At 34.8% G+C, this 12987-nt stretch overlaps 1 protein-coding gene across 4 annotated transcripts in view; it reads left to right on the forward strand.

Annotated features, from left to right (window-relative positions):
* Nucleotides 1-12453, forward strand: part of ZZZ3 (zinc finger ZZ-type containing 3) — a 118158-nt gene extending 105705 nt beyond the window's left edge. For all 4 annotated transcript variants that reach the window (XM_043878029.1, XM_043878027.1, XM_043878028.1 and 1 more), the window contains 6 exons: nt 484-585; nt 1499-1594; nt 3514-3666; nt 7821-7955; nt 10777-10877; nt 11167-12453. In XM_043878029.1, the coding sequence (XP_043733964.1) occupies nt 484-585; nt 1499-1594; nt 3514-3666; nt 7821-7955; nt 10777-10877; nt 11167-11311 (732 nt within the window). In that variant the 3' untranslated portion in view covers nt 11312-12453. The remainder of the gene's footprint in view (nt 1-483; nt 586-1498; nt 1595-3513; nt 3667-7820; nt 7956-10776; nt 10878-11166) is intronic.
* The last annotated feature ends 534 nt before the right edge of the window (nt 12454-12987 follow it).

Here is a 12987-nt window from a genome sequence, read left to right on the forward strand (position 1 = left end):
TCTGCATCCTTAGGACTACTGGAGAATTTTGAAGATAAGTCAGAATATTAAAGTTAAATATTTAAATAGACCATCACACAAAGGAGGAAAAGATCTCTTTTAGTATTTTGTCAGAATACAGATGAATTTTGATATAGTTTTGTCAGATCCATAGTTGCTAGCCTCAACATAGTCTAGCAAGAAAATGTGGTCAGTGGAAATCACTAAAATGTGTAATATATTTCCTTTGTGAGGAGTGCTTTCTTTTTACTGAGGTGAATAGAAAAATCTTTATAAGGTCTTTCATTGGTTTAGTCTGATTCTTATTTTCCTTGTGAAGTCTTAAATTCCTACTAGAAACTTTTCCTACCATGAAGATTTCTAGTTGACCTACCCCTAAAGTTGGGGGGCAGGTGTATTGTAGTTTTTAAGATGAAAGGTGAATGTATTTATTTAGAAACTCAGTATTAAACTTTCTTAAATTTGGTCTTTGGTTTGGCTTAGAAAAAGCTTGAACAACTACTCCTGAAATACCCTCCTGAAGAAGTAGAATCTCGACGCTGGCAGAAGATAGCGGATGAACTAGGCAACAGGACAGCAAAACAGGTAACTGAGGAGGTGGCTCCATATTGTTGGCATGTTTTTTATTTTTTTATTTATTTAAAAGACTATGCTGGGTCTTTGCTGCTGCCTGCAGGCTTTCTCTAGTTGCAGCAAGTGGGGGTTACTCTAGCTGCAGTGCGTGAGCGTCTCACTGTAGTGGCTCTCTTGTTGTGAAGCACAGGCTGTAGCATACAGTAGTTGTGGTGCACAGGCTAGTTCCCCTGCAGCATGTGGAATCTTCCTGGACCAAGGATCGGACTGATGTTCCCTATATTGCCAGGTGGATTCTTTACTACTGGACCACCAGTGAAGTCCCTGATTTTTTTTTTTTTAAGTGAAGGATAATGCAGCTAAAATCAGCAGATCTGCCCCTTCATATTTAGCTACACAATACTATAGTATGTGGAGTTTTAAAAAATAACATTGTATATTTTTATATTGATTTTAGAAACAACTCAAGATAGTTCTGCTTTGAATCATTACGAAATACTAAAAAATAAAAATGTAATGTAGTATTTGATGAGTAGAGCAGTTATGTGCTTTTGGGTTAGACTATGCTAATAGATTGGTGATAATGCCTTAATTAGTATTCCCTGGTTGTCTTTCTAAAAAAATATCTGCCAGCTTTCTCCTTCACATTCCCATTGATATTAATAGATGTGTTTTTATGCTCATGCACGAATGTTCACAAGTTGAAGATGTATTTAGCTTAGAAATCAAACAGATTTAATTTAACAATATTTTTGGTCTAGATTTTAAAATCTAAGTGTCTTTGGTGGCAGTTTAAAATTACTTCTAGATTTATGTAGCTATTAAGTTGTTACTATTCATTAAGGTACACGTATATTTTAAAAACTATTTTGGTACTGAGTGTCTTGTCATTCATTATGTTAAAAGGCTTGTCATGTTTCCTTAGGTTGCCAGCCGAGTGCAGAAGTATTTCATAAAACTAACTAAAGCTGGGATTCCAGTCCCAGGCAGAACACCAAACTTATACATATACTCCAAAAAGGTAAAAAGAAAATTGGTGAAAGTAAACTTTAGATCTCAGATTAAGATCATTAAAGTCAGAGTTGCTGTGTAAAAGTATATATGTTATTCAGAACATTATTTTATTTTTAAATAAACTCACTCTAAACGTTTTGTTATATTGCGTATAAGTGAACTTCAGTGTTTTCTTAGGAGTATGTTAGTTTATGTGAGTGAGTACTGTTTGAAAGATATTAGATTGAATATATGTCAGAAAGGCCTTTGTGATGTTAAAGTTTTTAGGATATTTGATTCTTTAATAATACAATCAATTTCTATTTTATACATATGCTGTATAAATCCAATTTAATCTTCACTACAATTCTTAAAAGTGTGGGTAGTATCACCTTCACTTTACTCATTATAATATTAACAGCTAGCTTTTATTCTTACTGTTGAATGCTCTGAGTTAGGTCCTGTTTTGCAACCTTTTTTATAGATGAGAAAGCTAAGTACACTGAGTAAACTGTCTAGTCACATAGCTAGCGAGTCTGGGAATCATTGATCTTCTGTTTCTGCTCCTAAGCTGCTTCAACCATTCTTTGCTTCTCTGTACGGTGAAAAAGCTATTGTCTCTCTCCTGTGTAGAGCACTGCATCAAATTATAGCCAGTTTTTTTTGCTTTAATTGAAGGGAAAAAAAGCACGTAATTGTCCTTCTTTCATCTTGTTGGTAAATTATCCTGATGCCTTCCCTCCCCAAAACTGCCATCTTTCATACAAAGAGAAGCTAGGAGTGTATCTAATGCTGTTACCCTTCCTTATTGAAGCTAACTATTTTACATAATTTTACATTAAGTATATTATCTATACAACTCTGTGTTTTAAAATTTTTATTCTTTTCCAAACTCTGGAAGCTTGTTTTAATTTCTCATTTTTAAAAATATTTTGAAATTTTCTCTTTCCAATGTAGCATTATCTATCTTAGGTGTGTAGAGTTCATCCTATAACTTCAGAATGTTGGAACTTTAATAACCAGCATTTAACCTAATAGCTCTAATTGTCCTGATTTCTAGGTTACCTTTAGATGTGTTGTACACCTCATGTTTTCACCACTAAAACTAGATGATGATAACAAAAAGAATACTAAAGAAGCCTAAATGTGTTTCCTCCTTTGGGAATTTAACAGACATTTTGACTGTAGAGTTCTGGCCCAGTCATAGTTATGATTCCTAGCCATGGTTAGAGTTTGAATTTTGAAATGAAACAGTGGTTCTCCATGTAGCTGAGGTTATTCGTGGCTTTGCTGTTAGTGAAGACAGGAAGTCTGCATAGTGGTTCAAAGTGAGGCCATTGGCTCCATGTAGACCTAGTTTATAATCTTGGTTCTACTACTTTCTAGCTGCAACACTTTGAACAAAACAGTTAACTCCTTGTGCCTCTGTTTTTTCACCTTTAAATTAGAGGTGATAATAATTGCTTTATAGGAATGTTTTGAGGATTAAGTGACATTGACAAAGAGTAAGCAGTCAATAGATATTAATTTCAAACATTCATCATGTTGGAGAAATTTTCATTTTACTTGATAGTTTTGTATCTGGCTTTGGCTAACTTCATCCTCCTTGATCATCTATAAGATGATGTTAAGAGTTCAGCATGTGAATGCCAAGAGTGTGAAAAATGTTGGTGATACAAATACAAGCTTCATAGCAAGCATGTGGTCCAGGATACTCCATGTGGGTATTCCCCCTATATTTCTAATTGTTGTTTTGGTTTGTTTTTATTTAAGGCTTGTTGTGCTTTTAAAAATCCAGGTAACAGAAAAAACAATCACATAAAAGTATGCTGAAGCATAGAGGTGCGATCCTTTTGATTAGACAGTTTTGCAGGAAGTAGCATTTATATTTTTGATTCTTTTAATGATTGTCCACTATCCCAATTAAAAATTTGTTTTCTCACTTAGTCTTCAACAAGCAGACGACAACACCCCCTTAATAAGCATCTCTTTAAACCTTCCACTTTCATGACTTCCCATGAACCACCAGTGTATATGGATGAAGATGATGACCGATCCTGTTTTCATAGCCATATGAACACTGCTGTTGAGGAGGCATCAGTAAGTTATCTATACTGTATCTATATCCTACATCTGTCTTTACATTATACAGATCAGGATGCAGAAGGGGAGCACCAGGATTTCCTATTTATTCCTTTTCTTCAGAGAATGTTGCTTTCTTTTCTTTTAAATTAACTAGTCAAACTTGTTTTACATTGGGCTTTAAAAATGTTCTTAAGAAGAAACTTTCAAGCTAATACAAAAATAAACCCACATGCACCCATTATACAGTTTTAATGGTTATCAATTTGTAGCAATCTTATTTTTATCTATACTTCCTACCCACCCCAGCTTTCTTTCTGGGATTATTTTGGAGCAAGTTCCAGACATTATGAAATGTCATTATCATGTTTATTAAAGAGTAATCCTTTATATAGTCAGATACACAGTTTACATTTTCTCAAATTATAATTTGCAAAAGACCTCTTCCCTCCCCCCATACTTGTTTTGTTGAAAACCTGGGTTATTTGTCTTAAGAGAATTTACCACAGTGTGGCTTTGGTTGTTTGCATCTCCTTGATGTCATGTAACCTATTCCTCTGTTCTCTGAATCTCCTATACTTTGATAGATTTAGATAATTAATCAGATTCAGATTTGTTTTTTGTTTGTTAGGGTGGGCAGGACTGCTTCATGTATACTTTCATCAGTCTGATTGTTTCTTTCTTTTGACATAGCAGCCATTGATTGTTGCTTTGACCCATTAACTCATTAGATGTTACAAAATAATAAAATTCTTTGTTCATTTATTTGATAGAATATTCTGTAAAGTAACCCTGCCATCAACTATTTGATTATCCTAATGTACATGTAAAAAAGGCGGCAGCATAACTGCTTGATCATCCCCTTTATTTTCTTGTTTTTAAAATAATGAGTTTGGTCTCTAATAGCCTCCAAAATGACTAATAAGGTTTTAAAATTTTTGTATTCTTATGAGTTGTTGGACTTATATTTACGTGCATTGACAAATTCAGTGCATTGACATTATTGTCTTTATTAGTGTACAAGTTGGCCCATTGGTTGGTTGTAACCTATTCAAGTTGGATTTTGAGATCATTTGACAAGATTCTAGTTGTCTTCTATAGCCTTCTTACTGTCTGCTGGAACAAGAAAATTAAAGGCTTGTCTTGTATATTTCCTGCTTCAGAGCTAAAATTAGTTCTGCTTTCTTATATTGAGAAAGGTATTTGGAGGCTGTATCCCAATAAAATGGAATAAAAGTCTATGGACTTGCTTGGTGGTTCAGTGGTAAAGAATCTGCCTGCAATGCAGGAGACTGGGGTTCAATCCCTGGGTTGGGAAGATCTCCTGGAGAAGGAAATGGCAACCCATCTCAGGATTCTTGCCTGGAAATCCCCTGGACAGAGGAGACTGGCAGGTTACAGTCCACGGGGTCATAAAGAATTGGACATTACTTAGCAACTAAGCACGCATTCTAATCTATGATGTTACTTGCTTTTGGGTTGATCCTTGTACTTAAGCCTATACACTGGACAGAACTGAGAAATGTTATATATTTGTTCAAATGAAAACATATAATAAATTCATATTTTTATTTCAAATTCAACTTAGGGCTTATGAGAATTTTACTCACCTGTATTGATCTTTAATATGTATCATTTTTTTTCCATGCTGAAAATCCCAGTTGTTAGTGATATCAACATAATGCTCACTTTGTCTCACACTGGTCACAGTGGTCACAGAATTTAATACCAGTACCACCATCAACAATATGATACTGAAGATAGGTTTTTCGGGTGGCACTTTTTTTGCCTTAGGATATATCCCACTATAGAAATAACATCAAATCACACTTTTTAAATATTCCAGGACTAATTCCTCTTTGTGTTGTCATCCGTTGGATGCTAATTTAGGTTAATTCTTTTCGTTTTACTTTCCATTAATTCATAGAGATTCCTTTTTATTGCTGTTAATATTTTTTTACTTTACTATGCTAAAATTCTTATTAAGTAACATGATTCTGATTCCTTACTTAAAGGACATAAAGATTGCCTTGTATCTATATTATTAATTTTTTTGCTTTTTAAATTGTCTTTTGAAAAACAGCTGCTATCTGCTGTGTCTTAGGATATGACATTTATGTGTAATTTTGTATTTTGTGAATATTATAATTACTCAGTTGAGAACTATTCACTTATATGTAATACATAACAGTCTCTGCTAGAAATCAGCTTGCATAGTTATGAACAAAAGTGTTTCAAAAATAGGTGTGATTGTAATTATTTTAGAGGGACTTGATTTAAATTGAGAATTTAAGAGGAAGACCCAAAGAAGTGATATCAAGTTTGTCATTAAAGGAAGAGTAAAATTTGACTAGGTGAGGAGTGATGGTGGGATGTTTAAGAGAAATACATTTTGAGAAAATTGCTAAAATGGAGTATAGGTGGTTGAATTTGATTTAAGTTTTGTTTGATTTTATTTTTAAATGAGTACCAAGTCACACCATTTGAATACTTTAATATAGCTATTTAAATGTATATTTATGAACCCTCTACTGTAAAATTTATAGATTTCAGTTTGTCTTTTCAGAAAAACAGAGTTAGAGGGAGAATTGGTATACTGTTTTAGCTTCCCTTAAAATTAGTCATAGTATTTCTCCTTTAAGTAACTTTAAAATGATTATAACTAGGAAATCTGTTTGTGGGTGAACATTTAGAAAAAAATATTTGTTTTAAGGTAACATTTAAAAAAATATTCGTTTGGTTTATAACATTGTATGTTTTCCATTTATTTTTATTAGTTGGAGGCTAATTACTTTACAATATTGTAGTGGTTTTTGCCATACATCGACATGAATCAGCCATGGATTTACATGTATTCCCCATCCCGATCCCAACATTGTATGTTTCATGTCTACAGCATTTTAACTAACGTATATTATAGCGTGCTTACCACCAGTAATCAAGTTCCCATCTGTCAGCATACATTTGACCCCCTCTACCCATTTTTCCCACCCTTGCCACTCTTCCCAATCTGTTCTCTATACTTGAGTGTGTTTTTGGTTTTGTTTATGTGTTTGTTTTTTAGTATTCTGCATGAGTGAAATCATGGTATCTGTCTTTCTCCAAATAAGTGACTTATTTCACTTAATTGCCCCCAAGTCCATCCTTCATGCTGCAGATGGCAAGATTTTTCTTTCTTTTTTTTTAGATTTTTCTTTTTTAATGACTAAAGCATTTGGAATTTTTGTTTTTAATTGTGGTAAATACCCATAACATAAAACTTACCATCTTAGCCAATTTTGAAAAATTGGGCAAATGCTGTACTTTCTATAAACATCATTTTCCTTGATAAAATATAAACATAATACTAATAATATTTAACATGAGAAGCAGGAGGAATGGGAGGTACAGGGGTTGTCTGGTCCAGAATTGGAAATTGATGGAACATGGGATTAATGAATTGGAGGTGTTTTTTAGGAGAATTGTGGGAATCAGTGACCATGGGATCAGTCATGAGGTAGCAAAGGAAAGAAATAGATACTGGGTGGCAGAGCACAAATAAATTGGGAGAATAGCAAGCAGTTAGTGTTTCATCTGTCAGCTTCAACTTCATATATTCGTGTAGTTTTTACTATTCTTTATACTCAGCTCTATATAATCATCTTTGTAACTTAAGTTCATCCATTTAAGAGAAATGTACTGTTTTGATCATTGGAGTACTGAGCAGAGGCAGAGTAGAGATTGTTTTGCCTGTTTTAAGAAAATTTCGTATTTACCTGAGGAAGCATAAAAATCTGTTAGATTGGTGAAGAGGAGCTTCCTGCAGCTCAGGAAGAAGTAGATTATAAGGAGTCTTTCAGGTCTCCATGAACTTGTTGGGAAGGGGTTGAGTTTGCATTAGTCTGTGGTATGGCAGAGGTGGGAGTCATGCCTTGTTCCCTGGTACTTGCATTATGAAGCTTCCTACTGAAGTTTAGTATTACTGTTGCATTAAGAAGCCCTCCGGAAGTATTAGTCTAAAATACTGCTGGTACAAGCACTGATTTCCTATGAGCCCTAAAAGGTTGAGGGTCTCTTTAAATGTGGAAAGCATCTTGTCAATAGAAAAATATTCTTTATCAGTATTTCTCATACTAATTTAATTGTCAAACTAACTGTTTTGTGGGTTTTTTTGTTTTTTGTTTTCTCAATAGGATGAAGAAAGTATTCCTATCATGTATAGGAATTTACCTGAATATAAGGAACTATTACAGTTTAAAAAGTTAAAAAAACAAAAACTTCAGCAAATGCAAGCTGAAAGTGGATTTGTGCAGCATGTAGGATTCAAGGTAAATTCTACTTAATTTTTCTATTAATTTAATTTTTGAAAGGGTGATAAGAGATATTTAAGGTGGTTTTCAGAGCTTTCAATTCCACAACTTTCAAGCACACAGATAAAAGTAAGTTTAGCTTTTGTTTGTTCGTTTATACAGAGTAGTGTGTCAGTTACTGGTGTCAAGAGATTTATGATTCAGTAGAAAGAAGAAAAATATACAGGTAATATATGAGATGAGATCAGGTGTGTTCCCTGGTGGCTCAGATGATAAAGAATCTGCCTTACAGTGCCAGAGACCCAGGTTTGATTCCTGGGTTGGGAAGATTCCCTGGAGGAGGGAATGGCAACCTAATCCATGGGGTTGCAAAGAGCCAGACATGACTGAGTGACTAACACTTTCAGGTGCATTCAGGGTGGTATGGCTGTAGGCAACTTTGAGGTAGTATATGAGAGGCAAAATTTTTCTCTAGCTATTCCCAAATTTACTGAGATATAACTGACAAATAAAAATTATATCTATTTTAAGGTGTAAAAAAAGTTTAAGATATAAAAAAAGTTCACCTCACAAAGTTATCTTGTTTTTTTTGAGACAGAACACTTAACATATGCTCTCATAGCAAATTTCAGGTATTCAATGCAGTATTATTAACTATATATATCATACTTAAAGGCTTCCCCAACGACTCAGTGGTAAAGAATCCCCTGCAACGCAGGAAATGTGGGTTTGATTCCTGGGTAAGGAAGATCACTTGGCACTCACTCCAGTGTTCTTGCCTGGAAAATTCCATGAAAAGAGGCCTGGTGGGCTGCAGTCTATAAGGTCGCAGAGTTGGATACAACTGAGCACAAACGTATTAGTCCCTCCATTATAAATTCACATAACACCCTTTTCCTCTGTATACTTAGCAGTTTATAATTATACCAACAAACGTCATGGACAGAGGAACCTGGCAGGCTACAGTCCATAGGGTCACAAAGAGTTGGACAAAACTGAGCGCACCTGTGCACGCACACAGACACACATACACCGTGCTGGACTTTAGATCTGCAGAACTACTCATAACCGCAAGTTTATCCCCTTTGACCAGTGACACACATACTCTGCCTCCTGCCCCAGGCCCTGCAGCCCCTGCCCACTCTCAGCAACCTCCACTCTCTCTGCTGCTTTGAATTCAACTTTTCTCATTCTCCATTTAAGTGAGATCATACAGCATTTGTCTTTCTGTGTCTGACTTAATTCATTTAGCGTCATGTCCTTAGGTTTTATTCATGTTGTCACAAATGGCTTTGACAGATTTCTTTCTGTCTTACGGCCGAATAATATTCCTCTGTGTGTGTGTGTGTGTGTAGAGGAAGACAGAGAACACCATTTTCTTTATCCATCCATTCACCTATAGAGCTATTTCTTTGGTTGTTATTATTGTTCATGGATCAGAAACTTATTTTCCCCTTTCAGATTCAGTTATCTCTGCTGTTTTTTTGTGAGTCTAGTAGAAATACATTATATTCCGGACACTTTGCTAAGTGCTAGGGGATTCAGCGATAAACAGACTCCCTTTCCTTACTCTGTTTTCATCTCATAAGTAATTTAGAGAAGTTAAATGAGTGAAATAGTTGAGTATGACTAGAGTACATACTGGAGAGTAGTATGAGGCTATTCAGTTGCCTTGGAAATTTTGCCAAATTTTCTCCTTAAGTGTTGGAGAACCTTTGAAGAATTTTAAGCAGAGAGTAATATGAAATTTACATTTGGGAAAGATCACTCTATTTTCTTAAAATATATAACTCTTAGGAAGGCAGTGGGTTTACAGAGGGTAACTCTTAATCTCTGACTATAGTATTGTTAAAATCTTTAAATAATAATTTGTTCTTGTATGCTTTTTTATGTAACGGGGGGGGGAAGAAAAAAAGTAGAGGGGGAAAAAGATCACTCTGGCCTTAATACGGAGAATGAAGAGGAAGAAAGGCTAACAACAGAGACTGGTTGGGAGATTCTCCTGGTTAATTTAGACAAAAGATGAGAATGTCCTGAGCTTGACTGATGGGTGTGGAAATAGAAGGATTAACAGGTTTGAGAACACCGTAAGTGTTAGAATTGATTATACTTGGTGGGATTAGAGGAAGTAGAATTGAGTCCATGAACTACAGATTCACTGGTAGTGGTATACATAAAAATACTGATGTATGCTGTGACTGATAAATCTAAAACAAAATTCTTGTACCTCTGATCCTCTAGAGTGACCATTAGCCAGACTATATTAAGTGATTTTCTTCTCTTGCTCTTTCAGTGGTCCTGCTTCTCCCTTTAGAGATTTTCCTAATTGACAATTCTGTCTTTTCAGGAGGAAACTGTTTCTACTTCTCATAATTCTGTTGCAAAACCCAGCTGTGGCTAGTTTGCCAGTGTGTCGGCCACTCTAGTTGGCCTGATGATAAGAGAAACTAGAAATGACATTTACTTTGATTTTTAAGTTCCACAGAACACACCTTGGCTCCCACAATGTCACAACATTGAGAAAGAGCTAAATCTGCCTTTTCTTCTTGGTAGGCATTGGTTATTAGGAGCCTTCTTGGCTTTGGAAAGTAACTGAGTAAGACAAAAGTTCAGAGCAGATTTTGTGTTCACTTGGATTTGTATTAGTTATGGTAACCTGTTTTAAATAGTTCTGTAGCATATTTGGATAGTTTAACTATGGTATTACTTCAGTGCTTCTCAATTACAGTCATTGTATACTGGTCTGAGGTACCTTTCAAGTAAATAACTACTAATAATAAAATGCCCAGGTTTGCAGATGATTTTAGCTTAAGATTTTTTCTCTCTGAATCTTTATTAGTGTGATAACTGTGGCATAGAACCTATCCAGGGTGTTCGGTGGCATTGCCAGGATTGTCCTCCGGAAATGTCTTTGGATTTCTGTGATTCTTGTTCAGACTGGTAAGTGTTTCCTTCTCCATAGGTCTTAAATTTTGACAAGAGCTTCTCAGCTACTAGTGAGTTTGATTTCTTAAACTACTTAGAAAACCACCACATTTAATGCACTAAACTTTGCTGTTCTAGACAATTAAGAAATTTTCCTTAATCATACCACATCTCAAGTAACTTTCCATTAGAGATTTTGATTAATGGATTTAAACAGTAGGAGCCATGAGAAAATTTGAGAATATCTCCAGCAAAATGCAAGCAGTGCCATGTAATGATGTGTTTGTATGTGTTTTCATTGCAGCCTTCATGAAACAGACATTCACAAGGAAGATCACCAACTAGAACCTGTTTATCGGTCAGAGACGTTCTTAGACAGAGACTACTGTGTGTCCCAGGGCACCAGTTATAATTACCTTGACCCAAACTACTTTCCAGCAAACAGATGACATGGAAGAGAACATCATACACTAGTCCTCTTCAACACATAGCAATGGTATCATTGTGAATTATGTGCACAGTTTGGAAAGATTCTCTGCTTTCCCTGAAATGACACTCACAGCATGACAGCTTCCTGAGTGTTCTCGTCAAGTCCAGCTCTGCACCGTTGTGGCTCTAGATCACTGTTCAGCAGCTGAACATTCCTGGTGAGCGAAGGGTTTCCCTGGTGAAATTCTCACCACCACCTGAAAGCCTTTTAGGTGGTGATCGTAAATGGGGGAAATGGAAACGAGAGCACATATTAAAGAGAGTAAATTCCAAAGGTTTCAAAGACTTGGTCATAAATATGCTAATGAGAAGACAAAGTATTTATATTAAAACAGTTTAGTAGCTTTCAGTTTTGTGAAAATAGTTTCCAGCACAGAAACTGACTTCTTTAGACAAAGTTTTAACCAATGATGGTGTTTGCATCTAGGATATATACACTTTAAAAGAACTCACTGTCCCAGTGGTGGCCCCGATGGCCTTTAGTAAATTGGAGCTGCTTAACCATATTGATGTCTAATTTCTTTTAACCAGAATGAACTGTCCTTATTACCAACAGTGAAGCACTACAGGAGGCAGCTGTGGCATTGCTTCCTTAACCAGCTCATGGTGTGTGAATGTTATAAAATTGTCACTCAGATATATTTTTTAAATGTAATGTTATATAAGATGATCATGTGATGTGTACAAACTATGGTGAAAAGTGCCAGTGGTAGTAACTGTGTAAAGTCTCTAATTCACAATATTAATTTCTTTAAAATACACAGCCTTCTGCCTCTGTATTTGGAGTTGTCAGTGCAACTCATTGAAGAAAACTGCCTAATATAAAAATCATATATATGATAATAATTTCCCTCTTTTGTAGTCTGCACAAGATCCATAAAAGATTGTATTTTTATTACTATTTAAACAAGTGATTAAATTTAGTCTGTGCAGTGAGCAAGAGTTCACATGCATTCTTTTATACTGCTGGATTTTGTTGTGCATCATTTAAAACATTTTGTATGTTTCTTCTTATCTGTGTATACAGTATGTTCTTGAATAATGTTCATTTGTCAGGAGAACTGTGAGAAATAAACTATGTGGATACTGTCTGTTTATATTATAGAATGCTTGTTGTGACTTCCTTTGGTTAGATTTTGGATTTTCTTTTTTTTAATGAGTGTTAAAAGAAAAAAAATTTTAAGGGTTTTTTTTTTTTTTCCTTTACCTATCCTTTAAGAAGAATATGGACTATATGATGGAAAAGAGTAAACTTGAGAAACTCTGTAAAAGATGGTAATGTATTCACTCAGTGTGTTTGCTGAAACACTAAAGGTTTAAAAAAAGAATGCATACCATGGTTAAAGAAAAAAGGCAATAATTAATGTCCAGATGTGAAAACTAAACTTAATGTTGAAAATTCTTACTCATTTTTTTTGAGTCTCCCCATGTGTTAAATAAGTAGTTTTTGAAAATCACTGTAATTCTCTGGGAATTATTATTGACTAATGGAAAATGTAAATATTCTAAGATTAACTAAGTATACTGACACAATTTTTAGTCTCCTGTTTTTTCCAGTTTTAAATCAAGGGGATATTATTTACCAGTCCTCTTCAATACATTGTAGTGTACTGAAATTATACCCTGAATTTTTTTA

Source organism: Cervus elaphus, chromosome 20 (assembly GCF_910594005.1).
Source record: "Cervus elaphus chromosome 20, mCerEla1.1, whole genome shotgun sequence".
Taxonomy (NCBI): Eukaryota; Metazoa; Chordata; class Mammalia; order Artiodactyla; family Cervidae; genus Cervus; species Cervus elaphus.